Source organism: Trachurus japonicus, chromosome 1, assembly GCF_045865225.1.
Source record: "Trachurus japonicus isolate A0001 chromosome 1, Traja_1.0".
In the NCBI taxonomy this organism is placed as follows: Eukaryota; Metazoa; Chordata; class Actinopteri; order Carangiformes; family Carangidae; genus Trachurus; species Trachurus japonicus.
This window is the reverse complement of record NC_140907.1, coordinates 2,058,065-2,085,784: the sequence shown is the minus strand read 5'-3', so window position 1 is coordinate 2,085,784 and position 27,720 is coordinate 2,058,065. Positions and strand designations below refer to the sequence as shown.

The window sequence follows — 27,720 nt, the reverse complement described above, 5'->3', positions numbered from 1 at the left end:
TGAGATGATTAACTTATAGAAAAGGTGTAAACAAAGCATTCACGGCACTCTCTTTTGACATGTGTTGGAGTCATCTTTTTCCTTCTACATGATTCTGGATTTTGCCAGCTACATTGTGTTTTGCGCTATGGTGGTGAATTGTGAAATCCTATTTAGCAGCACTACGATGTCCTCCTTTTCTCTGAATGGGCAGAAAGGTGTTTTTACTGTCATATCCCTGAGTGAGAGCTGCAGCAGTGACAGCTGAGGGCGATGCACATCAGCATAGAGGCAAGGCACAGCTGAAATGAAGAGAGGGTGGGGGTGCAATTCTGGAAGATTCTGCAGGAATCTTACGAGTGGACCCCATTTCATTCGTTTATTGTGGGGACCGTCTGTCTGAGCTAGGTGGTTAGCCTTCCCTGTCAAAGCCACAACGTCCACACTGTGGTGGGGACTAAGGGGTTTAGGGTGAGTTTTCTGGCCATTATTTCAGAATACAAGCGTATGTATCACCATCAAAATCAGTGGAAATGTGTAAATCTTTAGGTACGCTGGTTTGACCTGACGTTGCATGCTAATAATATCTCAGACAAGTCATTTTCTTTTCATTGAGGTAGCTCAGCTACGTAACCAGTTAGCTAGCCGTCAACCTTCATGTTTATTTAAATCAACTAAAGTCATTCAAGCTGATGAGCAGTTCAGACCACATATATTCCCCGTCTGTTGCTGTAACGTTGTCATTAAAACAACTGAAGTCACCTCACGCACGTCAGCGACCTATGTCCCGGGCGTCCACAGCAGGCTAGCACACTGAGCGTTAACGTTAGCTCAGAGGGAGAAGTGACCGCGGCTATATTGTTAGCTGCTAAGATAGCGTCAAAACATGCTAACGCTAGCCCGTAAGCTAATGAGCAGCTCGGTGGTGCAGCTCGGTGCTGCAGCTCGTACAGATGTAGCGTTAGATGAAAGGTGGCAGCCGGTCCGTCCAAACGTCAACCACCGCTGCTCTTTCACACAACACCGTATCTACTGAGTCGCTTCTCTTTAAGGATTTATCGTGGCCTTACACAAACCACCGCTGTTACAATGACTTTTGATAACATGATATGGCTTGCGAGTTTTGTCCACCGGTTTCACAGTCAGTGTAAAATAAATAATACTAATACTAATACTAATGATAATAAACGCATTATGCTAATTTAACGCTAACGTCGATGCTAGGCAGTGTTAGCTTGCTATGTTGTCTGACAGAGTCATTATCGGCGTCTCTTTGTTTTTGTGATAATGAAGTATTATCATACTGTAAATGTGTTTATTACAGAGCCAATGACTGGGGTAGACTGACACCCTCTCATCTCTTCAAAGATGTCAAGTAAGGAGCTGGGATTGCTTTGACTCGTTTTCCTTTAATAATAACCACACTTGTTAGTATTAAAATTCAGGTTGGAAAACATCAGTCTTGCTTCCATAAATCCATGTGAAGCCATGAAAGCACATCATGAATGCATTACAGTCATTACGGAGAGGTCCTGTGCCACAGGTCTTTGTTGGTGATGTTTTATTTCATGTAGAAAGTATCTGAGTTGACTGGCACATCGTTTGCCCTGTCAGATAAAGTTGTACTGGACTGCAGATGGTTTGCTGTTTGACTGAGCAGATGCTTGTGTTTCATTTGGACCTTTTCTTTCATGACAGAGAGACCCTCCTATGCCCCTCCCCCTCCTCCTGCCCCCACAACTGTGAGTATTCACAAACAAATAAGAATACTAAGCGGAGCAGCCTCAAATGAAGCAGATGTTGCTGTTTGGAGACTTAATTTTGGAGAAGATTGTGCTTTATCCAAGAGACCAGCCTTTTTGTTGAATTCACAAACCCCTGTCAGTGACCGTGTGCTGACACACCACTGCTTCTGAAAAGATGATCTCCTTAAAGCCCCAGCATGATTGCAACTTACTTTGTTTTGCACTTTCTCAGCTTCTTTCATTGGTTTCTCATGCCTTGGGTTTTTCCCCCTCTCCTTCTTTTATGTCATTTCTCATTCATGTTTCTGTCTCATTTGTTTCCATCAGCAAATGCCCAACACTGCCGGGTTTGTGGGGTACAACCCATACAGCCATCTGGCCTACAACAACTACAGACTGGGAGGGAGCCAAAGCAGCAACAGTCGGGTAACGGTATGAATATTATGATAGAGAAAACAAGGTGACCGAAAAGATTTCAGACTAAACCGAGTGCAAAAAGTCCGTAAGAAATCTAGTTTCCAGCTCTACACAACACAGCCTACTAAGTCAAAAGAGGACACCATGCAGTCTCTGGAAGTATCAATAACATTGAGGCTTTCACAAGACTGACCTTTGCTTTGTTCAGAGCAAAGGAGATAAGGTGTATTTTATCATTTACACTTTTCAAATGGGCAGATGTGGCAGAATAGTTGGTATGAGAGGCCTAACTCATTCCATTACTGAGACGTGATGAAATGTGTGTCATTCCAAAACTTCCTCTGCTGTCTCCATCTTGGTGCAGACTAAGCTAAGAGTCCATCTGTGTGTATCCAAATACCACCTGCCTTTCAAAGTCTGCATTTCTGACAGCCATGTTAAGTAACCCATGCCATCAGTGTTGCCATGGCATTACAGACTCGCTGCTCAGCATGGCTCTGGCTGCTGAGCAGTAATTTAGTCGCTGCATGCAAGCTGTGGTTGGCTGACTCTGATAATGGCATTATGTCTCGCAGTAGGCAAATCTCCGCTTAAGTGAGATTTTTGTATTTTATTTATTTTACAGCCTTGCAATTCCATTGTGGACTGTGGGGTTCCTGACTTGTGTATGGCCTCAAACTGTCATTAATTAAATAAAGTTAATTTAACTCATAAGAAGTTGCTTGAACACATCTTGTATTTGAGTCCAAGTTTCATTTTTCTAATATTTGTGTAAAATTACATAACCATGCACTGGCATGTAGCTGCACACACACAGCCAAGAGCATTTATTGATGTTGGCCGATGTCTCAACAGCAACCATGCCTTAAGGTGACTCTTGTCTCTCTATTTACCAGAATTCTTCGGGAATAAATATCCCAAAGCCACCCAAGCCGCCTGATAAGCCATTGATGCCATATATGAGATATAGTCGTAAGGTAAGTACACTGTGTAATTGCTGCCTTTTGAATCAACATGTGCTCTGTTGGCAAGACAGGGATGCTTTGCTTTAATGATATTCTATCAGCTCAGAGTAAGTAACATATACGTTTTTCTTTCAGACACTTGTAGTTGTTTATGGAGGTAGGTGTTGATCCAAATGAAGCCATGACTTTAGCTAGGTCAGTTCACATCCCATAGTGGGATTTATCCACTTGGAGATGGAGCTTAAAGCACACGGCCTCCTCTGGTTTGTGACCTCTCTGCAAAGAGATAACCACTTATAGCCCCTCCAACCCAACCCAACCCCACACCCATGTCTGGTTCTCATCACCAGGTTTGGGATCAAGTAAAAGCCTCCAATCCTGATCTGAAGCTATGGGAAATTGGGAAGATAATCGGTGGCATGTGGAGGGACCTCACTGATGAGGAGAAACAGGATTATTTGAATGACTACGAAGCAGAGAAGGTTGGTTGTTTTACAAGGGGTGTTGATGGGGTTTTTCTGATGGGTGACCAGTAGATGTGTCTCCAACAGTTGTGGGTCCCTCCAGTCATCATTTCCTTCCTTTCTAACACTTCCAAATACACCTCTTTTCCTTATCTTGTCGTAGTTGATAGAAATGAGGGTCCCACGTGTTGTGTGTGTGTTTCCTCGTCATTCCTGTCATCTTTTCCACTGTAGATTGAATATAATGAGAGCTTGAAGGTCTATCACAACTCGCCGGCCTACCTGGCCTACGTCAACGCAAAAAGCCGGGCCGAAGCGGCTCTGGAGGAGGAGAGCCGTCAGAGGCAGTCCAGACTGGACAAGGGCGAGCCTTACATGAGCATTCAGCCAGCAGACGATCCAGATGGTAAGGCCACTCAGCTTAAATGCTTTGTCTCCCAAGGTTTAGAGCACTGCGACAGAGCTGTAATTACTGTAAAACGACCACACAGAGTTGCCAGTCCGCACACCCAGAGACTGTTATCTTTTCCTCTCCTCCTACACTGCTACAACCATCCACGTTTTTGGTAATGCAGCCTTTGAAATACCATTTCTGCTTTTAAGCTGCACAGTGGAACACATTTTGTCTTAGTTTTGCACAACTGTTTACATTTTGTAGGTATTCTTGGCATTGGTTAAGACATAATTACAAAATTTACATTCTTCTCTCTGTTGTTTTAAAGACTGACGCACACACGTTATACACACAGGCCAGAAGAAGACATTTGAGTTACACCCACCTCAAGGAAATGATGCTTGTCTGGGGTCTGGCTGGGTTACAGCAGGAGATAATGATGTACAGGAAAACTACAGATAAAACCATTTGCTATTTAGAAACACCCCAGACCATAAAAATGTCAGCGCTGGCATCCCAGCGGGTTATGTTCTCTACAGCCTGCACGTACGTCAATGATTAAATAAGATTTAACTCCCCAGGTGGCTACACATTCTCAGATTGTACTTTATTAAATACAGTCTGACAGAAACTCTATTCTAAGCTGCTGCCATACTCCTGGTTGGAAATAGCTCACTTACAGATGCCTGCTAGAGACATGAAGTCAAAAATAAATGGTGGATCTCCCATACACTGTAAACTGTGTAATCAGACATGCAGTATGTGGTGTGTTTTTCTTTTCTAATCTGTAATGTAAAATACCCTGAAATAACCTGATGCATAGGGGAAAGCTAAAGGTTAAAGCAATAGTGGAAAATACACTAAATTTGGGAACATAAGAGAAGCTTAAATCTCACACCCTACAGTTAGATTTTTATTTTTTTTTACCTCACTCGGCTGTTTCCTGTTGTGGTGTCGGAGCACCGACCTGAGTATCTTTGAAACTTTCGACATGGCACATGAGATTCATTTCTGCTCTCTGGAAGGTTTCATGCATACAGGTTTGCACGGAATCAGCAAGTTCAGCTCAAAGAAACTTGAAGCCCTTCTTGAATCATAGAGCGGCTCAGCAAAGTTTAACCACAAATAAGCCAAAATAAGTAAAACACTGATAAATACAATGCAGACTGAGGAAAAATATATAGTAAGAAATTGTAATCTTTGATGGATTTGGGATTCCAGCTCTATATTATTCAGATGTAATTCAGGAAATGTGTTCTGTTTGTTATTGTTTTTACAGATAGATTTATTTAGAACATTGAGATCCACACTCTTGTGTGTAGTAGTAATTACCAGCTAAAATATTATTAATTGTCCCTAAATCAACCAACCACCATGCAAGATGCTGTAGATGATTTTTCTTTTTTATGCTGTAAATTATGGATCTTGTAGAAAAATAACACCAGTTTCTGTTGTCATTGTGTTGCTTACATTCCTGAATGGATCTTAAATTATGTTGAAATTTCTTAACTGACTTGAGGACAGTTGTATACCAACCCCCTCATCCCAACAAAGGAGAATGGGAGAGATCTCATAAATATAAATGTCCCATAATGATGACGGCTCATAAATTAAATACTAGATTTAAGGCTGTAATTACTGTGGCTGATTTTAAAGCTTTTCTATTTATTCACTTTCTTCTGAATGTATTTGCAAACAAAGGTAAAATGACTTTAAAGACTGAAGTGAAGAAGTCTTCATCACAGCAGAATGTGGAAAAAAGAAAAACTACTAGGGTTGATTACTGTCTCAGGGCACTGTAGATGAACCGTGTTTGGATTTTTACTTTTTGTACTATCATCTTGTACTTAAATGGCAAATGAGTACATGTTTAAGACAAAGATGAACATTTGTTGATGAATGAAAATTGCAGTCTACCTCAACTTCTGTCCTCATACAGTGGGTTATAATTAACCACTTGTCCCTTTCACCTAACAATACCCATTCTACTTTGCCTGAGGATGTATTTTGACATAATGGCCTATACTTAAGTCTCATTCTAAATATTGAGCAATATCCACCGTTTATGTTTATAGTGTCTCAGTAAAACAGTACTTGCATCATTCTGTTTTGTACCATCTGTGCAGTAGTTTACAGAACCCTCTAATACTCCTTCTGACAGGTGTATCAGATAGATTTCATAAAACTATCATGACAACTCTCATGTCTCTCTTTTCCTCAGATTATGATGACGGGTTTTCCATCAAGCATTCAGCGGCAGCTCGTTTCCAGCGCAACCATCGTCTCATCAGTGAGATTCTCAGCGAGAGCGTTGTCCCAGATGTGCGGTCGGTTGTTACCACTGCTCGCATGCAGGTCCTCAAACGCCAGGTCCAGTCTTTGATGGTACACCAGGTATGATCACATAATTAAGGCACATAACAGTGACGGCGTCTTTACATCTTAATAATAAGAACAACCGTGGTGCCTGTTTGTCTTGTGTCACAGAGAAAGCTGGAGGCCGAGCTGCTTCAGATCGAAGACCGTCACCAGGACAAGAAAAGAAAATTCATCGAAGCCACGGAGTCATTCACAAATGAGCTCAAAAGGGTATGGCATCCTCTGCATCCAACTTGGTCATCGTTTACTCGCACGCAAGCTTCATTTTCCATGTTTAACTGTACAATGTGCAGCCCTGGTTTTGTGCCAGTCTGCATCTGCCTTCCAGCCACCAGCTGCTGCAAACACAAGCCACATGTTCTGGCAATCATGTTGCTGTCATCATTTACAATTTGTAGCCCCTATAATAACTGTTTTGAAATGAGTTGCAGTATTGTGGAGTTGGTGCACTGTCCACTGTTCACAACAGGCGGCGCCATTTATCCTTTACAGAGCTTCTTACAGGATCCATTCACCGAGTGAGGAGTCGCACCTAGACTGAACATGTATTCAAACACTGTTGTGGTCAAAATCTCCCTCATTTATATACATTTTTTTTTTAAAATACATGGAGTTCTTTCTTTGTGTCCAACCTGCTCATGCATGACCATTTGGAAAATGAGCATGCGCTGTACAGCAAGCTAGTGTTTGTTTCCTTCTGTCTACATTTAATCCCTCATTACTGTATTTTCTGAAGCTGTGCTGCATGAAGGTGGAAGTGGACATGGAGAAGATTTCCGCTGAGATCGCCGCAGCAGAGGAAGCGGCGCGCAAGCGGATGGCAGAGCGTGACAAAGACGCAGGAGAGCGAGGAGCAAGAGAGGCCCCCATCTGTGTCTTAGCTGAGGAAGAAAAACATATTTGTGCAACACATGGCAGCAAGTCCCAGCAGAATCCTCTCAGTGAGAGTGGCAGCAAGGAATGTGAGGACACGGAACCAAACGCGGCGGACGCACCAGGTACAGGTACTGTACGCTGCACTCGCTGCTCGGCCTCTGTTGCTAGGCGTCATGAGTTTTACTACATGTCATTGTTTTTATGTTACTCAGGGAAGCCAAAGGCCTCAGAGGAGGTTGAAGTCCATCCAGGCAGCGAGGAAGGTGCATCAGAGGACAAGGAGAGTGTCCCAGAGGGAGCCATGGAGGAGGGCACCAGCGACAGTAACACGGGCTCAGAGACCACCTCGGCTCAGACAGAAGACGCCCCGACCAGTGAGCCGTCAGAGGGGCCGAGCAGGGCCAGAGCAGCCCACTGAGTCCACCATCCCACTGTCTGTGAACTATCAGGCTGCTGATAGATCTGTTGGCCTACGACCCTCTGATCATATATATTGCACAGCATCATCTCAGTTTATCAAAGTATACGAAAAGCGCTCACGCAGGCTCGATCTTCAACAAGCCTGAGGCTAAGATGTTGGTTTAGTTTGAGAACACCGAGGCTCAAGGGCAAACGCTGAATAGTAACAAAGAAAAAATCTAAAGCACTTGAAGACAACAAAGCAGTGGTCCTGTTGTGTGTGCCACAGAGATCCATGTGAAAGCACTATAATCCCTTCACAGACCTCTAGGCCTGCCATTTGGAAGATGAGCCCACTTCAGCACATATTGATACATATCTTGAGCACTATGTCTGGCAGATCCCAGATTGTTGCAAATTCAGACTGGCTGTATGAAAAAAAATTTGTCACATGAAACAAACATTGTTCAGTGTTATATTTAACTTTGTATTTTGTATTGTAGTGTCATTGTTGCTTTTATCGTTATTTTTGCATGTTGCAATCTTTTAAAATGAGTTGGCATACTTGTGAAGAGTGGAGCTGAGTGACCATCTCCTTGGCAGGAGAATATTTGTTTACTCTCTGTATCAGTATTACAGTGACAGTATTGTCTCAGGAGTTCGTAGTCATTAGCAGTACCGATAGTTACTTTTGTTATTTATTATCAGCATTTTTATTATACTTGTGTATTGGTTGTGCTGGGCCCCGGCCCAGTCCGTCCATTGGTATCTCACGTCATCAGTGTTGTACATTGCTCAACTACCAGTGTTCTCAAGTTTGCTGGCTGTCAATCAAATCAAAAGCAGTATGCTTAGAACATCTGTCTTATGGTCAATATTAACTTTTCAGCAGAAAACTTTTCAATGTACCGTAATTGTGTACACAGTGTAACGAGGTTTGCTTAAACATGGACTTCATGTTGTTGTGAAACAGCTTGAGGAGCAGTCATAAACATGCAGTCTTAAAATGAATTTCCTTTTGCATATTTATACCAATAAACTTTTCTACCTGAGCTAGTTGTCATGCAAGTTATTTTTGTCAAACACACCAAGGCCACCTCACTATGAGTAAATATAAATGTGTACAGTACACACATTCTATGTATAGGAATGTTTTCAACTACTTACTGCAAATCTAGTCTTTGCACACAGCATTAGAGGAAGCAGTCTGGCTAAATGATCAAAACAAGTATGCCTGCCTGCTGGTGTGTAAGGTATCAACATTCATTGCATCAAGCATACTCTGTCCTCTGCACAGTACAGGTAAGGGAAGTGGGTAAGATGAGAGGGAATTGTTCCGATTTCCTGTTTTGCAGTATCTGCTAGCAATCACCTCCAGGGTTCAGATTATTTCAGCATCAGTGTCAAATGAATGACCTGGACCTGGGGGTAATGGAGTATAAAGTGTGATATGCTTACCTCATTTTGTAAAAAGGTGTTAAGGATTAGTTTTGCTGGTGCTCAATAAATGAAGAAGTGCACTCTGCATTGCAGTTTTGTACTTTGCGGTTGCACTGCCTCAAGTGAAAGCTAGAAAACCACAACCGCAAAGATACAGGTGTGCAGAAGTGTGTGCACAATACATCTTGTGAGTTAGTGGGCAAAAGGTTTTTCTGTGAGGCCTCCCTTGTCCAAGACTCGATCAACAACATAGGCTTAGTTATATGTTATCAACTGATACAAAATCAAATGCTGTTGGAAATACAAGTGGATTACAATATAATATAAACAAAATCATTTCAGAGGAAAAGTAAACTGTCATTCTTGTCAGTCGTAGGTTACTTAGTTTGAATGTGGAGGCCTGAACAGAATGAAAATAAAGTCTACACTGTTTATGTTCATAAAAAAGAGAATGCTCCATATTGTTTCACTGATCACCCACAAGACTCAACTACTGAATTCAGTGTAATCAGGTCGATTTGCATGTGAAAGTGGTAGATGTCTATCTACAGACTGTGGCCTCAAATAATGTCACCGTCTATCAAAGGAGCTAGTTCTTCCTGAAAAGACTCATTGACATATTCATGTAACTGTAGGTCTGTTCATAGAGGTTTGAGTTGTAGCCAAACTGACTGAACCCACCAAACTTTACAAACAATAAAAACACTCCATTAATTTGACACAGGTTGTGTATATGTTTTGGATTTTTATCAAAATTTTGTGTTAATGTACATTTCACATCAACACACAGTATAATGTCTGTTATACTGTGTTGATCTTGTGTCTAGTGTTTGATGTGTGTTATTTAGCTGCTTTCTGCCCTTTTAAAAATTGCCCATTGGGGACAAATAAAGTGTTTTAAATGGGATTGAAATGAATTCCTGTAATTTTTGTATTCTTTTTGCTTTTTTAATTCTTCTGCAAATGGTAGACGAGCTTAACAAAGTCATTCTTATTCTTTGATACATTCGACAGGTTCTTCAATAATTCTTATACTCCAGGGAGTGGTTACAGTCATGCCCTTTTTTTCTTTTCATATTTCAGTTTGACTGTGGTTTGAGTTTTCTCACATGATATCTGGAGTCTGAAGGTTTTTTTCTATTTGAAGGGGAAACCACCATCAACCAGACATTCAGCTCATCTCTGTTTAGTGGCTTTACTTGTAGCGTACTACGCTCAGTCAACATGACTTCTGTCAGTGGTGAGTACCTCATCATAGTTTAACTAAGATAGTTAAAAGGATGAAGATTTTTGTTGTTTGAATGATTGTTTATACAGAAGCTCTTGAAATGTTGGATAGAAGAATTAACTCACTTATATATATATATTTTTTTGTAATTGTGTGATCATACTGTTTAATCACTTTGGTGGCCATCCATGTGCTCATATGGTTCTAGCCTTTGTAATAGCTGCTTTTTGGAGTGAAAGGTGACAACAGATTGGTGAGGATGACCCTATAAATCAGTTAACACTATGTCTGTAGTCATTTATCACTGCTAACATCATTGCCGGGGTTAGCCAACCACTGTCACTGCCTAACAGGGGTTGTTGCTTAATACTAATATTAAGCAGCAACCCCAACCTTTCTCTTCCCTTGTATGCCTAAATTTCTTGTTTATCTCAAATGTCCATACGAATAAAAAGCATCACCCCCCAAAAATAACTAACACATTTTTAAGAGAAATCAGTGGAAATTTCCCTGTAAGAGCAGTTTGTACTGAGAGGTAACAGATGACATTTACGCAACATGTTATTTGTGTGAATGACTGGAAGCTTTATGACAACTCACAAGTGGAATACAGAACTGAGAATAAGAAACTATGTCCCAAGGGTTATCAGCAGCACTCTGGAAACATTTGAAACATGAAAGACATCCAGTAGGGGAAGTCAACGTAGAAGTCAAAAAGTATACTACTACCTCTCAGTTGCGTTTTTACAGACTCATATGTCTCTTGTAGCTCTCGGTGAGCTTTGTGAAATCCAGAAAATTAGGGCCATCATCTCAGTACGGGACTTTGGGTAACGAACTGGGGTGATATACAGTGGCATGCAAAAATCTGAACACCCCTGGTCAAGATTTCTGTTAATGTGAACAGTTCAGCAAGTAAATGATCTCCAAAAGGCATAAAGTTAAACATATCAGTGTATTATTTTGTTTTCTACAGTTTTAGAGCTCTCAGATAACTTTGACCGAGGTATCAGACAAGATATCTTTTATCTACACGTTTCCAAAGGGGGGGCTACTAGGTACTAACTATGCAGGGTGTCCAAACCTTTGCTGCGGCATTGTCATTTTGAAAATGTAAAAGATGAGGAAAAAAAAAAAAATGAATTTCAGAATGCACCATAAATGCACTATAACCTTTACTGGTGAACTTAATTAATTAATTAATTAATTAATTAATGCACATGTCCAATTGTTCAGTGTTTCAGTATTGCATAACATGCTTGCTGTTCTCTAACAAGGTGACCAAGACAACACTTTGATCCAATTGATGAAGTTATTGAGACATGAGATATCGAATAGAATATCACTGTAGCGTGAACTTTTTATAGGGATAGTCATGTCAAATATCCCTAATTTTTTGTGAGTAGTGTATAATCCTATTGAATCCTACTGAATCAGTGGGTCGGTCTGTTCTGATCCACCTTCAGCATAGACTGCTGTTTCAGACAACCTATACAGTCTGGAACACCATACCACCTAAATACACACATAGGTGTGTGTGTGTCTGTGTGTCTGTGTGTGTGTGTGTGTGTGTGTGTGTGTGTGTGTGTGTGTGTGTGTGTGTGTGTGTGTGTGTGTGTGTGTGTGTAAAGGGAATGTGTCCTCTGTAACTTTATGCCTTTTGGAGATAATTTCATCTTCCACTTGCTGAACTGTTCATTAACAGAATTAACAGAAATTTTGACCAGGGGTGCTCAGGCTTCTGCATGCCGCTGTAAGACGTGGTATGTACCAGGCAGGTGGGGGCGCTTTATGGGGAGTGTAAAATGTACACTATTTGGTTGTTAGAGCCATATTAACTACTGAGGGGTAAGAATATATTGACTTTTTTGCTGCTTCTGTTTTGGGCATTTTATTAAAAGGACCCTGTCTCTTTCAATTCCCTAAATATAAGACTTAAGTTCTCTTTAACTGATCATTACAAGTAACGATTCCCTGCCCAGCACTATGCACTAATGTACTACTACGCTTATAAGTACTACTACGCTTATAAATACTGACAATCACACTATTCTGGTCTCAATTTTTCAGTTCTGCACAGCCTTCTGCCCGGGTTGCTGATATGGATAATTCATTCTCAGGTAAGAAACACATTTTATTGCAGTTGTATGTAACCATGAAAAAAAACATGTTTGTAGAAATGTACATGTACATATATAGAGATGACAATAACACTGACAGCCCTCCCCTCACCAAAGCACCGCATCCTCTAAGGAAGTGGTCTAAAGGTGTAACTGTGTTAGAGGCCAGGCAGATGGATGTTTCTGACAATACGATGATTGTTTGCATTGCTTTTATTTGATAATCTAATACGTCTTTGATTACAGTCTTCCCTGGCTCAGGATGGAGAGAATTCAACCACCACGAGCCCCAATTTTACCAAAATGAACGACTCAGAATATAACTACTCCGGTTTTGACTATGATGACTTTCCTTCACCGTGTGTGAAGGAAGCCAACCGCCACTTCCGCCTCTGGTTCATGTCCATCTTCTACACCATCATCTGCCTGCTGGGGCTGGCGGGGAACCTCCTGGTGATCCTTACCTTCTTCTACTTCAACCGTCTCAAGACCATGACGGATGTGTACCTGCTCAATCTGGCTTTTGCAGACCTGCTCTTTGCTCTGTCTCTCCCCTTTTGGGCAGCCAACTCCATGGCAGAATGGGCGCTAGGCCTGCTGCTGTGCATGGCCATGCACACCATTTACAAGGTCAGCTTCTACTCCAGCATGTTTCTTCTCTGTTTCATCAGCGTGGACCGCTACTTTGCCATCTCCAAAGCAGTCACTGCTCACCGCCACCGCTCCAAAGCAGTGTTTCTCAGCAAGGTGTCATCAGCTGTCATTTGGGTTATGGCATTGATCTTCTCCTTGCCAGAAATGATGTACACCACTCTCAATAACAACACCTGCACCCCTTACACCAGCAACAATGACAAGCTCCGTGTCAGCCTCCAGGCCAGCCAGATTGTTTTGGCATTTGTCCTTCCACTCCTGATCATGAGCGTCTGTTACAGCAGCATTGTTAAGACACTCTGCCAAGCTCGTAACTTTGAACGGAACCGGGCCATAAAGGTGATTCTGGCTGTGGTGGCCGTCTTCCTGGTGTGCCAGGTCCCATATAACCTGGTCCTGTTTTGGTCCACGCTCGTCACAGCAGAAGGGGGAACAGAGGACTGCAACTACGAGAACATTATCCTCTATGCCACAGATGTCACTCAGTCTGTGGCCTTCCTCAGGTGCTGCCTCAACCCATTCGTCTATGCCTTCATTGGTGTGAAGTTCCGCTATGACCTCCTGAAGCTGCTGAAGGACTTTGGATGCATGAGCCAGGCAACATTCTTCAAGTACACCTGCGGCAGGAGGAGGAGCTCGGCGGCCAACGACACTGAGACAACCACCACATACTCTCCTTAAAGCCCTGTCTGTATGGATAACAGCCCATTGACACCTGAAGATCACACAGTGGACTGCTCAACATAAGGAATATAAGACATGAAGTCTCAGGTCAACGATATAAGTGACATGTACATAGTAAAAGTTATATAAATGGCAAGTATATGAACCATTGCTTATTTTTATAGATGTCTCTTTGTATATTCTCATCAGCTAAGATCAAAGAAGACCCTGCTTACTTTTTTGTATTTGGCTTCAATTTTCATGTTGTTTTCAGAAAAAATATATACAGTGTTTTTCATTAAACTTTCTGAACAAACCAGCTCTTCTTTTTTTTTATGATGGTGAAGTTATACATTTCTTACATAGTAAAATGTTAGGGTTAAAGTTAACCTAGTTCAGGGTTAAACTAGTTCAGATAGACAAATAGATCTTCACTGCTTTCACTGACCTAAACAAAACGTCAGATGAACCTAATTAATGTGTAGAAACAACAGGATAGTGAAACACCCTGAACAGGTTGCCTTGCCTCTCTGTCAAAGGGCTGACATACACAATATGGACAAAAGTACTGGAGCACACATTAATCCTGAAGAGCATATGTGTGGTCAGACTCTCCATTCTACTTCATACCAAAGGTGTTCAGTGCAGGCCAGCCAAGTTCTTCCACACCAAACTCGCCCACTTTCTGGACCTTGCTTTGTACACTGGGGCACAGTCATGCTAGAAAAGAAAAGGATTTTACCCAAACTGCTACCACAAAGTTGGAAGCATAGAATTGTCCAAAAGTCTTGGTAGACTGATGCTTTAAGGTTTCCCTTCACTGGGGCCAGGGCCCTAGGGCAACCCCTTCTCCAACAAACTCCACACTTGCTACAATGCAGTCAGGTAACGTCGTCCTGGCATTGGTCAAACCCAGACCCCTCCATTAGACTGACAGATAGAAAAGTGGGATTTGTCCCTCCACAGAACACATTTTCACCGCTCCAGAGCCCAGAGACAGTGTGCTTTCGCCAGTCCATCTGGCTTTTAGTATACAGATTTTGTAATGCTGTTAACACCAGAGGACGTCTGGAACTCTGCAGTTATTCAACCAGTAGAGCAATGGCCACTTACACTATGCACATCAGCACCCGGCCACGCTGCTCTGTAACTTCATGTGATTTTCTACTTTGTGGCTCAGTTGCTGTGGTTCCTAAACACTCTGCAATAACACAGTACATCGTCGCATATCAGGGGAGAACGTTCAAGAATGGTGGCATCCTATTCCAGTACCACACTCAAGTTCACTGAGCCATTTAGAATGATCAGTTCTCACAATGATGTTTGTAGAGGCAGACTGTGTGGCATAGTGCAAAACCTGCAAAGGCATAAGCCATGGAAATACCCAAGGTTCTAACCCAAAACCTTACTGTGGTGAGGTGACGATGCTTTCACAGCCATATGCTGTGCAACTTGATCTTTGACTTTTGGGTAGGCAAGTAAGCAAATAACTCACTATAGGGACCAGAATGCTGTGAAAGATAAATGATCTCAATCTGGAGGACAAAATAATCCCAGAACAATCAGATGAGCAGATATACGTAACTATACAATCTGTTGGTAATCTGACATGCTCATTTTTGCAGAAGTTGTTTTTGATTAAGTGTTTTGAGTTAAAGCAGCTTTAATTCTATGAGAGCAATAAAGCAGATAAACACAGCAGCAGATAAACACACACTGAGGGAAATAATATAGGCTAATGCTAGAAGAGTTGACCCTGGACAAACTCCATGAGTCATGTGAGCCCAATGACACACCTTCTCATCAACATTTATCTGATAAAATAAATTGGAAAACACAATTACAGCCTCACAGGTATGCCTCCACCCACCAGCCATGGTGCAGGAGATGTGATCCTGAGTTACAGCATTGAATAATGGCCATAGATGTTTTTGCAAAACATTATGGAGTGGAGTCGACCTTTCGGATATAAAATGACTTTGACCTTTGACTATTAAAAAATCTGTTCATCCTTGATACCAAGTGAATGTTTGTGCGAAAGTTCAAGACTTTTCTTTAAAGCATCACTGATACTGTATGTTCACAGAGAGACAACCCAAATAAAAAACAAGATACAGTATATCCAAAGATCAGACACGCACAAGATTTAAGCCAAAACTCCATTCAAATCTTGACAAACCTCACTCTCAGTCAGAATGCCTTTGTGACTTCAGGCAGACAGCTGTCAGTAACAAGCAGTTTAAAGTAAGTAAAGTACAAAGTACTGTACAAGTACAAAAGAAATATTGCAGAAAAAGTAATAAACTGATTTGTACCATAGTTGGTAAAGAGGTACTCCATGACCAAATCATTGTTTTTATGTTTATACATGTACTGCAACCAAATTGCCCAAGTTGGGACAAATAAACTTGACCTTGAACTTGAATGAGGCAGATTGAGGCATCTGGATCATTTATGGTCATATTTTGCCTATGAAGTCAGGTGTATGTTGTTAGACACTGGCCTTGGCACATGTCTGCATCGTCTGAGATGTCTCCTAGTTTTACACTAGTAGTGGTCGGTAACAGGCTTATGGTTGGCTGAAAGTCTGTGCACCTTATCATGTGATTTAGCAAACGCCTCATTTCACAGTGGCAAATGAAGAGACTCCTACACAGTCTTTCCAACCGGGGATTACTGGACTTTAAGCTTCAGGAGAGCAGAAACACCCAGAGCAGACTAACACACAATAAAACAATTATGAAATCATGTGTAAGGCAGGAGATCAGGGCTAGTTCAAGTCAGTAAGAACAGACGAGTAAGTCTATTAAGATAAACTTTAACTTCAGTGTGTAATAAGGGAACAAATTATGTTCAGTAGCATTTATTAAAAAAAAACAGACCTTAAATTAGATATAAAAATAGTTGATGACAAATGACATTAAAGCACACAGGAGCACACTAGTGCAGTCAATTCCTCAAATGTGTAATAAACAATACACAGCAGCACAAACACACTCCACTGCTACATACACCCTGCCGGCTCATATATCAAACTCATTTTGAAATAGTTGGAAGTAAGTGACTACATTGTAAATCATGTTGAACATTACATGAATATGTGCCTATTCTGATTCAGTTTGAGTTGTAAATCTATTTACTCATCTAATTTTGTGCTTGAAAAATATAACTCCCCTCCAGTCATAAACTCTACAACGCTTAGGTGACATCATCAGTTGGAACCACAGGGATTAGTGATCCTTACTGCTGATTGGCTCATCTAGAAAAGGGTTGGGATTTCATTAATAAAACATGCAGCACACGAGCTGTCATAGTAAAAACAGTGAAGGCTCTGAGAGAAAGACAGCATTACAGCAACTGACTCCTGACCAGAAGAATTATAAGGTAAGACAACCTTTCTTTACCTTCATTGTAATATGTTATAAAGTAAACTGACTGTTCAAACAGTACCTCACTATTATCAGACTGCTCCCAGTTTTTTTTTTTTTTATGAAGCTTGTTTTATCATTATCCCTGCAACAGGTTGTAGCACAGTCAAAAAAAAGCTATTTAAAACAAATTATGCTCCACTCCACTTACCTAAGACTAAAAGCACTGAATATATGAAAAGTTGCATTAGGCTCAAATGCCAGTAGGATTTCATGCCACAGCATTCTATTTACTGAGGCTAAGCTCTGTAAAGTTCAGTCTGTGCCTTTCTAGATGATCTGAATTTACAAGAAAAAAAGGCAGAATTTTCCTATTTTGCTGCTTTCCAAAAATACTATTTTCACAGAGAAAGTTTTAGCTGTTGTTGGAAAACACTATTGTAGTTATGGTAACCATCAGTCACATAGGTGACTCAATGAGCACCACACCTCGTCTTCAACACACAGTAGCAACAGCATGAGGTGATCATCCATCATATCACACACCCTTCCTGAATAGCTATGTGTGCTCGTATCAGCATCAAAAGCCAGTTACTCAGCCTGTTTCATCTTTCACTGAGTGGTTCTATAGAAATATATGCAAAGCCTTGGGCTACATGTTCTGACTAACACACATTACTGTAACCCATTGCATACATTCTGTTTCTTCACCGTCAGCTTTGAAGATATTTGCTATCTAAGTTCAATGGCTGCCTGTATAATGGAATCTAGGTAACATGATATATTTCAGGGACAAGCTGGCCGAATAAAAGACAATGTATAAATGCATTGAAAAAATATCTACAAATTGTTTCTATGATGACCATTTATTATTAAAACCTGATGAATGCAATAGTCTAAATAATGGCAGATTGTTATCAAACCATGAAATGTAACACTAAAAACATTGAGCTGGGTGTTTATAGTGCATAACATGACCAGAATATGAGTATCTGGGAAAGAACAGATGATGGGTCGGTTTTGTAAAGAAGACAAAAGCCAGACTGTTATTCCAGTGAGAAAATGAAACCGATCTCTCTCTATTGTATTCCTGTCTTTAGCAGAAGACTGCCAGCTCTCCTAACATGATGCCTACAGCTAAAGGCATGTCCCACATGATTCCCAGTCACGTTTTGAGAGTGGGTCAAACTATCCGCCTGGACTCAGAGCAGGAGGCCGTCAACAAGCATCCGAGTCTGACACAGCCCGCTGGTGACCATGGTGACCCTGATCTGGACATTTCCCTGAATAATCTCAACCAGCTCATCCTGGAACTGGATCCAACGTTTGAACCCATCCAGGTCAACAAGAGTCCGTCATGTGTCAGCCCTCTCACAGGTACAGTTGGACCATCAAGTCCTCTCTGTTTTCTAACTCATCCATAACAACACATTAACGAGGTTCACAAAGTGCATCATAGGACAGCCTGCACCTATATGACACCCCATCCAGTAAAACCATGGTAACTCTTATAAAACATTACACATGGCCTGGGGTTTTGGAAATTTACCCACCCTTTTGAGATTTTTTTTTTTTATCATTGGGTAATTGCACCACTTGAGTTGCTCTAGGATTACTGCCCAGACTAGAACCACACCCAGCACATGTTGGGCTACAGACAAAGTGAAGCTCACCAAGGAGTCACACATGAGGGTGGGACAGTGGGTGTCTTCACTAAGACCAGCTCTGATCTGAAAAGTGTGCACAAAAGTCAGAAAAAAAAACATTTACATACATTTCCTGTTGTTCATCTTTACTTGGAAGATGTTTAGTCATGTATTTGTTCAACTGCCAAATGGAAATCAACTAGCAGTGATGAGAAATCAGATGATCTATCAAACAAAGACGATCCAGTGTTGATGAGTATTTCTTTCCTATTGTTGCAAAATGCAGAACAATGGTGACCACAGTGTCGACTTGGGATTTTTCTATTTCTGTATGAACATTAGTCATTATTATGTAACTTTAGTTGCAGAAGCCACACGTCTGGCTCACACTGGCTACGGGCTGCAATGTTTTCTTGAGGGCATAAACTCACTCAGAGAGGTCGACAGATATGCAAGCACACAAGAACAAGTCCAGACTCCTCCAGGTGAATCTGTATCATCACAAGAGCAGCAATGAACTAATTGGAGCATTTAGTTTGAAAGCCAAAGACTGAACTGTGTAGACAGGTACCTGCAAGATAGAACAACCCAAATGTCTTTATCAGGTGAGTTCGGGAACTGTGTGTTTGCATAAGGATGCCAAGCCCATTTTGCAAACAGAAAACCAAAGTGTGAAGTCAGAGAAATTCAGTGTTTTTCCACCGAGTGGATCAGGCTAACACCTTTCCCGTTCATCTCATTCCCCCCCTGCTCAGATGAAGAGATCTCAGGCTGTGTGTTGGTCCCCAGAGGATGCTCCTCTGGCTCCTCACCCATCATGGTCCGATCTACATCACCAAGTATAGCCATCCCCACACAGAGCAGTGTCAGCTATGGGACCCATGGTACCCCGGTATTCTCCTGCTCCCCCACCATCTCCCTCCCTCCATTGCCCTGTGGAAGTGCACCCAGACGAAACCCGTCGCCGAAGCAGGACGTTGATTGTTTCCAAGGATCTCTGCGCCTGTCACAACCCAACAGAAACAGTGCCACCTCACTCCTCTCCATGTCCACATGCTCAGATACCAGCTACATCCTTGGCAGGTAAAACTCACCACTAAGGCAAGGCCTGTTTTAAACATAATGCATCTTACAGGAATTAATTAGTAGTTCTCTGGGTAGGTTACAAATTAGTGGACAGGAGTTGAACTGAATGTTTACCGATGTCATCCAAAAACAAGACGAGGGTACATATCATCATCATTTCCTCTTCCTTCCTACATAGCAACCTGTCCCTGACCAGTGAGGATGACTCACCAGAGGCCATCTTTACGAGTATGTCTGACTCCTGCAGCGATGTCTCCAAAATGAGGCCCTTTGATAACGGGCACAGCCCGGACAAGCCCTTGCTGACAAGGCAGGAGCATCTGCACAGCAGAGGAGAACACAGCAGTCCTGCCTCGCTCTCTGGCTCTCTGACTGATATCCCTGTACTGCTTGTCAATGGTGCACCACAGCCAGATCTGTACAACCACTCTCCTGGACCACAAAGTGACCTGATGCAGATGATCCCCACCTCAAGTCCGAAGCCAGCTATTCACAGTGAGTTGCAAGTGTCACAAGACTTTGTACACAGTTATCTGATAGCTTCAAACATTATTTCACCCTCCTGTCATATTGTTGTGGTTATATAGATTCCAATCCACATGTTCATGGCAATCAGCCCTCGATGAAATTCGTCATGGACACTTCAAAGTTTTGGTTCCGTCCACATATCAGCAGAGCAGAAGGTAAGAAGCTCAAAACAAAGCTAAATAATATACTGTATGGCGTGATAGCGTTACACAAGCTGTACATTGAGTGTTTTTTCCAGAAAAGGAAATAAACAAAGCATCTGGTTTGCTGTTCCATTCTAGCTGAAGCCCTCGTGACTGATAAGGAAGCAGGAACATTTGTGGTCAGAGACAGCACTTCTTACAGAGGCAGCTTTGGTCTGGCTATGAAGGTGGACAACACTGCTGCTGCCTTCCTAGGTAAGTCACATGCTATGATAGAAGGTCAGGGCAGAGTTCAGTGGGGCACAGGAGAGACAACAACTACTACATTCACAGACAAACAACATGAACACATTGGTAGACACATGACAACAGCAGCCCTACGCTACAGAGGACGTGGGGAATCTCTTACCCAGCTCGGCTGATCTGTATGGACATGTCTGACAACATCCAGCTATCCGTGGCGAGGCAGGAGACAGTGCTGTTATTTTTTCCACCCACAGTATACCCTGTGTAAACACAAAAGAAAACCAGCTGTTTATGGCACTGTAAGCAATCTGTGAACAAAAAAAGGACCTCACTCACAAAACAATTTTGAGGCTTACTTTATTTGCACATATGAAAGAGACGTGAGCAGTGTGTTGCCACTGAAGCCATTTCAGTGTGTGTAGCCTCACAGTTTGTCTGTTTCAATAGTCTTTTCTGAATTATCCCTCCAAGCATATTTAGAGAACAATTCATTTGGCCCAGGGATGCAACAACAATCATTTCTATTTGTGTCTTTATTTTTTTCACTAACAATTTACAGTGAAATATACATTATATTAAACTAATTATAAAAGATTATGTAAGAGACAATAGAAATAAGAATATCCTGTATCACAATGGGTTACTTAATTTCCAATCCAATCCATTTTATTTATAAAGCACAATTTTAACTAAACACAACGGTTTCCAAAGTGCTGTACAGTACAATGAACACAATAAATTGTACATTTTTTTGTGTTATCGTCTTGGTTTATGTCCCTTAATAATGTGTTGGATAAAAACTAATAACTCACCAAACATGAGTGATGTGTAATCAGTGTCATTGCCTCTCTATCATGTTAGATTCAAGATTCAAGATGTTTATTGTCATAAAAACCATGCAATGACATTCTTACTTGCATTGCCTCCCTTCACATTACAAAATGTAAAAATATTTAAGCTAAAATATTTAGGCTAAAACTTCAACATTCACAAACCTGAAATGTTCATTAAGTGCCTAGTGCAAGAATGTCAGCTGTATGTATCAATATTATATGGCATGTATTATCTTTACTGACTGTATGAAAGAATTCCTGACATTTCTCCTTTTGTCAAAACAGGAGAGAGCAGTGTAGATGTTGTGCGACACTTCCTTATTGAATCATCAGCAAAAGGCGTGCGCATCAAAGGCTCTTCTCAGGAACCATACTTCGGTAAGTGGCTCCAATCAACCTTATCCAAATCCATTGCCTTATCGGTTTTTCATCAACTTTACACCAAGTGAATCACCTACTCAACATGACTAAACATCATGGTGTGGCTAATGTCTGCCACCCTGGAGCTGAGTCAGCCATGTCTGGCCTCTTGGGATGTGGGTGGGACAGTGTTGGGATCTTGTGCCCTTATATCAGGGTATGAGTTCACAGGGTGTGTTCTAACACCCACAGAGCCATTATCGACTTTTATTGTGGTCTCTTTGTTCTTATCAGTCTGTGGGTGTGCAAGCCCTGTGCAGTAATGTAGCCTATACCTGCATATTTGAATACTTAGAAAGAGAGATTGAAATCAAGTCATGAACTAAACGTTACCTTTACTTCCTCCACATGTGGTGGTTCTGAAAAATCCCTGCATGTCAAAAACATCTTTATCTAAAACACGAGCTTTAGATAATGATCAAAAAGCAAAATGACTATGCACAATCTACAAAACAATACTACTGCATAACCCAGAAATCATGATCATACATTCCAATTTAAGGTGAGGTGAATAGGATAAAAATTTAAACTAACAGATATCACCATGAAACTTCCCAAGTTTATCACTTACATTAAGACAAATATCTTTTGTATTACAAGTTTTGTCAAATGTTATGTTTAAATATGTAAATGAGGCTTATTTGCATACATTTCCAGAACAGAAACCTGAACGATGGATAAAGCTACTTTAAAAATTGTTGTTTTATTTTGTTGATATTAGCGTCAGATTTTTACAGAGGGGATTAGGATATCTCTTTTTATCAACTTAAAAAAAACTGTCACCAGCCCTTAAAAAGAAAATCAAATTTCACCATGTTTTTAGGCATAAAATGTTGTAAAAATCTGGCTTTGAATGATCTACCCCTAGGTGTTACTGAAGTGGAGATTGAAAAACTCATTTTGAGAAAACGGCCTTTAAAGACAAGGCCTACAGTACTGTAAAATTCCATAATTTGTTACGTAAATAGTACAAATTGCTGATACAGGGGAAATGGCCATTTTTGGAGCCCAGATCATTGTTGGGGGAGAGAGAGCTTCACAGTGATACCTATAGATCCATGGGCACAGTTTGCCACAGTAGCTGATAACTTTTGGTGAATTTAGGAGAAATCTACTGACGAAAGAAGACAAAATGAAGTAAAATAACCACCTTAATGTGGATTTTCTACCATTTATTCCTACTATTCTGAAAGAAGACATGTTAAGGAAGCAAAATAGCCTAAAATATCACAATTGATCGGTGCATGCAAGAAAACAAACAAACATGTTTTTGCCTGTAGTGTTTCACCACTTAAAAACAATGCAATGATGGGGCTTTTCTCTCACTCTTCATGCTCTACAGTGGGACAGTGAGTTTGTTCTCAAACAACCTGTGATTCTCTGTTTTTCTTATAGGTAGTCTCTCAGCCCTGGTCTACCAACACACCATCTCTACTTACGCTTTACCCTGCAGATTACTGCTCCACTCTCTGGGTAAGTAAAACCATCATGGCCAGTCACAAGGTCTTGTGTGTTCGTGTGTGTGAGCGAGAGAGAGATTAGGATAAAAACATGTCAACCTCATATCTTAATGTGTGTTTTTCCTTCACAGATCTGACCACAGCAGAAGAGAGGGCAGATGACAAACCAGCTGCTGAGGACAAGACTAAAACAGGTGAGCCAGCACACACAAGTTGCATGTTTGTGTACATTTAGCCTACAGGATGCTATTAGCTGGCATCTCTAACATTTTTGAGAAATGTTTACGGAGTGCCAATTAAACATAGAGGAAGAAGAACAAGAAAGATTCGTTCATCACATTATTAACAAGACTAATTAGGCTACATTAAACAACAAGGCCCCCACATAGTATGGCAGAGCATATGTCCAATGTCCGCCGGACTTGTCCGTGCAAAGCTCAATTTTTACGACCGCGCGGACTAGTCTTCACATCGACTTGTTTTATGTGACACTGAGCTGATACGACTTGCTCGACTATGAAACCTCAAGTCAGTCAGCTTTAAACTAACTTACTGTACATTTACTTATGTTCTTACCGTTTCCGTTCCTCCTCTGTAGTCACATTATCTTGCAGCTTGTCTCACACCTCGGACGTTAAACACCAACGTTAGCTAAATGAAATGCTATCTTCTTGTCAGTAGGAGTCCGCTGAGAAGTTTCCAGAAAGTCCCGAATGACAATATGTAGCCTTACGAGTAGGCCTACAACTTAATTTAAATAAATAAATTATTTTGAAGATGTTTTCCATGAGAAGAAGAAAGGCAGGACGTCGAGATAACTACCTGGGCCAGAAACATGCGCAGGTTAATTGACCCTTATCGCTTACTGTAGTAAGTCCACACAGGTGTTTAATTAACGTTAATTAAAGGAGGCCGACGCAGCTGTTACTGAAGCTTGTGTAGCCTGCTGTGATTCTTTGTAGCTATTCCACATGATGGCTCAGTATTTACTTTTTATACAGTATGACCTTATGCCAAATAAATAAAGAAACAAAATATTAGATACAGTAATAACAACAGGATAACATTAGAACTACACTGGGAGAAAACTGTTCCCTGTTCACTGCTTCCTGTTAGTGACAATTCCAAGTAAGTTAGAGGCAAATCATGGCTACTTTCCAATGACAATATATTGATAATAGGATTTTCTAACCAAAGAGCAACAGTTTCCGATGTAGGCTAATCCATTTACAATCCAAGGAGTTGGAGGAGTTGTTTCTTTTTTCATTCAGTTATGCAATTGTATTTCAACCCCTGTTTCTAATGATCCTGTCACAACTTGTCTTTTTTTTTCTTCTATTAGCTTCCAATTTCATCTACCTAAATGCTGTCCCCACTGAAATGCTGACGGGCCCGTGTGCAGTGCAGAGGGCAGTGTCGTCAACATTTGAGAAGGCCCCAGGCTCCTTCACACCAACTGTAGTCAACATGAAGGTGTCTTCGAAGGGTGTAACACTGACAGACATCAACAGGAAGTAAGAAAAGAACCCACTGCTGTAATCCCACTGCTGAGATTTGTGCACTGTACACAAACTAAATCATGGTGGTGGTGGTGTTGTTGTGTGGTTTGGGTGTAACTAACTCAACACCATTTTGTGAACATTTTTAACTCCATGATCATTTTTTCTTCACAGGCTTTTCTTCAGGCGCCATTACCCTACTCACCTGCTTAGCTACAGTGGTGAAGATCCAGATAACCGATTGTGAGTCCTCAGCATGCTAGAAAATAATACTAATTAATTCATACATGTGTGCTGGAAATAATATTATGTGATGTTCACTGTGGTCATCAAAAACATTATTTATATCTATATTTATCTTCACAGGTGGGTGAAAGGTTGCAGTTTTGGTGCAAGGTAATTCTTATTTCTATTTCTTAGCCTATATTATCAAAATTATGTGGAATTATGTTCTTATACATACATTTTGATCTTATTAAATCTAATTTGCTGTTTCTTTGTCCAACAGGATGTTTGGTTTCGTGGCAAAAGGTGTGGATGCTGGCATGGAGAACGTATGCCACGTCTTTGCTGAATATGACCCCCTGCAGCCAAGCAACAAGGTCATTGAGGTTATTCAGGGTGCCATAGCTAAGCTATAGGTAACCAAGGATTCAAACAACTCGCACAGCACGCGCCTTTTAGGCCCTACGTATAGGATATCTGTCTATACTGTACTTTTTTCAGGCAACCTGTTGTGGTGGCCTGTGTACGTGTTGCTCCTGCTGCTGTTAAACTAAATAAGTATTTTAACAAAATCAGAAGCGCTTAGGACTCCCCAGCTTTGTAACATGGTCAGACGATCAAGGTCAAGTTGAAAAGACAGGTGTAACTTAGGCACACATGAAGGAGGAGAGGAGAAAACAGACATGGGACCAACAACATACAGTATGATTGTAATTGAATGGCAAACAACTACTGTTATACCAATATCTAAACAGTTTGTATAAACACTACAATGTTAATCTCTTGGTGAATATATGAAGCTGCCCAGGAAATTATTTCAGGGTGAAATGTTATTGTATAAAATATGAAAAACCAGCATAGAGGTTAGCACTTAGTAAAGCAGTTAATCTGCCTTAAAGCCTAATGTTGTGTATAAACTGAGGTGATATTGATAGACTGAAACACTGAAAGATCCTTACATTTCAAAAACTTTGTGTTTACTCTCGTTGTACAATTCAGAATGTATTTATTATACTGCACTGTAAACAATTGCTTTGTATGTATTAATTAACTTGTATTTCTTAATTATTATTAAAAATGAACACATTGAAAATTCTGTATTTTCACTTTCTGAAAGTTGTACATGGGTGGGCTTAGAAATGTTTGTGTACGAGACTGGCATGTGTGTGTGGTGAATGTGTGACAAAAGGTGAACATTTTCTTCCGTGCACCCCAACATCAAAGCCTCTGCTATCATAAATGAAATCACTATGTCTTCTAGTAAGTCACGTGCAGATTGTGACAGAAACACACTTTTTTTGACAGACGCACACACACAAAAATCTGCTCAGATTTCTGTTTTATTTTAAATGATATATTTTAAGATAAAAGCATAATGCTTCATTTTGAAGTTACAGAGCTCCCAAGATGAAGAGTGTGCTTCATGAAGCAAAGCAAAATCAAACATAACTGCATAGATAATATATATATTAATATTTCTCAACATATTCCGAGGCACCCAAATGCAATGCACAACAGTCCATTTTTCATTTTCATATCTTTGGTGCCAACTCAAAACATAAGCATAAAAACTCTGAATCTAAGGTGTAACAAAGCATGTGTTACACAACCTGCGTGGAGCATTGAAGAGACACTGCAGTGTGAACTATTTACAAATACTGCCCTCCTCTGGTTAAGACAGGGAATCTAAATTCTCTGAGACACTGAGTGTTATGAGCCTCACTGCTGTTAGGATCACAGTGAGCAGTTTTTAAGGAATAATGCATCATAAAATGTAGCTAGCTACATTATTAGTTTGAGTTGTAATATATTTTGTTTCTCCACACAGAGAACAGTACACTCATTCTGGATATGCCTCAGTGCTGATGTTCTTCTTGTAAATGCTCCAAGTGTCTGCAGTGCAAGCATTTAGGGATTGTAGGAAATGATCTAGATAAGGAGGGGGGGCTGCACACGGTTCCACTCTCATTTTCATTGGACCCTACACTTGATAAAGAGGAATATTTCAAAATCACACTGTAATATAGGCCTGCTGAATTGGGTAGATGATTTTGTGTATTCCAGTTTCAACTATCTTAGTTCTGTCAGAAAAATCATGACTGAAATGTTTGTTGCAGCAACAGAACACATTTGAGTTTAGCATCTAGGCTCCAACCTCATCACTCCCTGTGAATACTACACACTAAATCCCGCTGCTTTGAAAAAGCCAGGAACATACTGAGGGACTCATCTCATCCTGGTCAGCCAGGAGATACAGGGCTCTTCAATAAAGGACAGACAGACAGTTTTTACCCAAGGGCTATTGCTGCCCTGAATGCTGTTTAAACCAATGTGCAATATGTAAGCTGCAAATGAAGCTGTGAAATGGTTACAAGATGGTTGTTGGTGCAACTGTGTGTGATTTCTTTTTTTATTCTTTTTTTTTTTTGAGTTTTTAATCTATTATTTATTCTTTGTTGTATTTATTCTTTCTGCACCAATGGAATCGCAACCAATTTCGTTGTACTTGTGCAATGACAATAATACAGTCTGAAGTCTAAAGG

General features: G+C 40.8%; 3 protein-coding genes across 11 annotated transcripts; all 3 read left to right on the top strand.

Annotated features, from left to right (window-relative positions):
• The first annotated feature begins 88 nt into the window (after positions 1–88).
• Positions 89–8,670, top strand: LOC146991094 (SWI/SNF-related matrix-associated actin-dependent regulator of chromatin subfamily E member 1-like). 9 transcript variants are annotated; one of them, XM_085773256.1, is made up of 11 exons: positions 89–450; positions 1,304–1,354; positions 1,678–1,721; positions 2,052–2,150; positions 3,038–3,118; positions 3,457–3,588; positions 3,805–3,976; positions 6,186–6,358; positions 6,452–6,553; positions 7,080–7,341; positions 7,432–8,670. In XM_085773256.1, the coding sequence occupies exons 2-11, from the start codon at positions 1,348–1,350 to the stop codon at positions 7,635–7,637; spliced, it is 1,278 nt and encodes a 425-aa protein (XP_085629382.1). In that variant the 5' UTR covers positions 89–450; positions 1,304–1,347; the 3' UTR covers positions 7,638–8,670. The 9 variants fall into 9 exon arrangements, with proteins under 9 accessions (XP_085629382.1, XP_085629209.1, XP_085629146.1 ...); XM_085773083.1 differs by having other exon boundaries at positions 119–450; positions 2,052–2,156; XM_085773020.1 differs by having other exon boundaries at positions 150–450; positions 2,052–2,156; positions 7,080–7,347.
• A 1,524-nt stretch (positions 8,671–10,194) lies between these two features.
• On the top strand, positions 10,195–13,966 carry ccr7 (chemokine (C-C motif) receptor 7). The gene is made up of 3 exons (XM_085772543.1): positions 10,195–10,298; positions 12,357–12,406; positions 12,653–13,966. The coding sequence occupies exons 1-3, from the start codon at positions 10,283–10,285 to the stop codon at positions 13,739–13,741; spliced, it is 1,155 nt and encodes a 384-aa protein (XP_085628669.1). The 5' UTR covers positions 10,195–10,282; the 3' UTR covers positions 13,742–13,966.
• Positions 13,967–17,025: 3,059 nt separating this feature from the next.
• LOC146991092 (tensin-4-like) lies at positions 17,026–26,273 on the top strand. Its single transcript, XM_085773741.1, has 13 exons — positions 17,026–17,107; positions 18,195–18,468; positions 19,493–19,820; positions 20,002–20,318; positions 20,411–20,506; positions 20,633–20,749; positions 21,859–21,951; positions 23,389–23,466; positions 23,585–23,647; positions 24,796–24,967; positions 25,127–25,195; positions 25,319–25,348; positions 25,461–26,273. Exons 2-13 carry the CDS (start codon positions 18,216–18,218, stop codon positions 25,591–25,593), a joined length of 1,749 nt encoding a protein of 582 aa, XP_085629867.1. The 5' UTR covers positions 17,026–17,107; positions 18,195–18,215; the 3' UTR covers positions 25,594–26,273.
• The last annotated feature ends 1,447 nt before the right edge of the window (positions 26,274–27,720 follow it).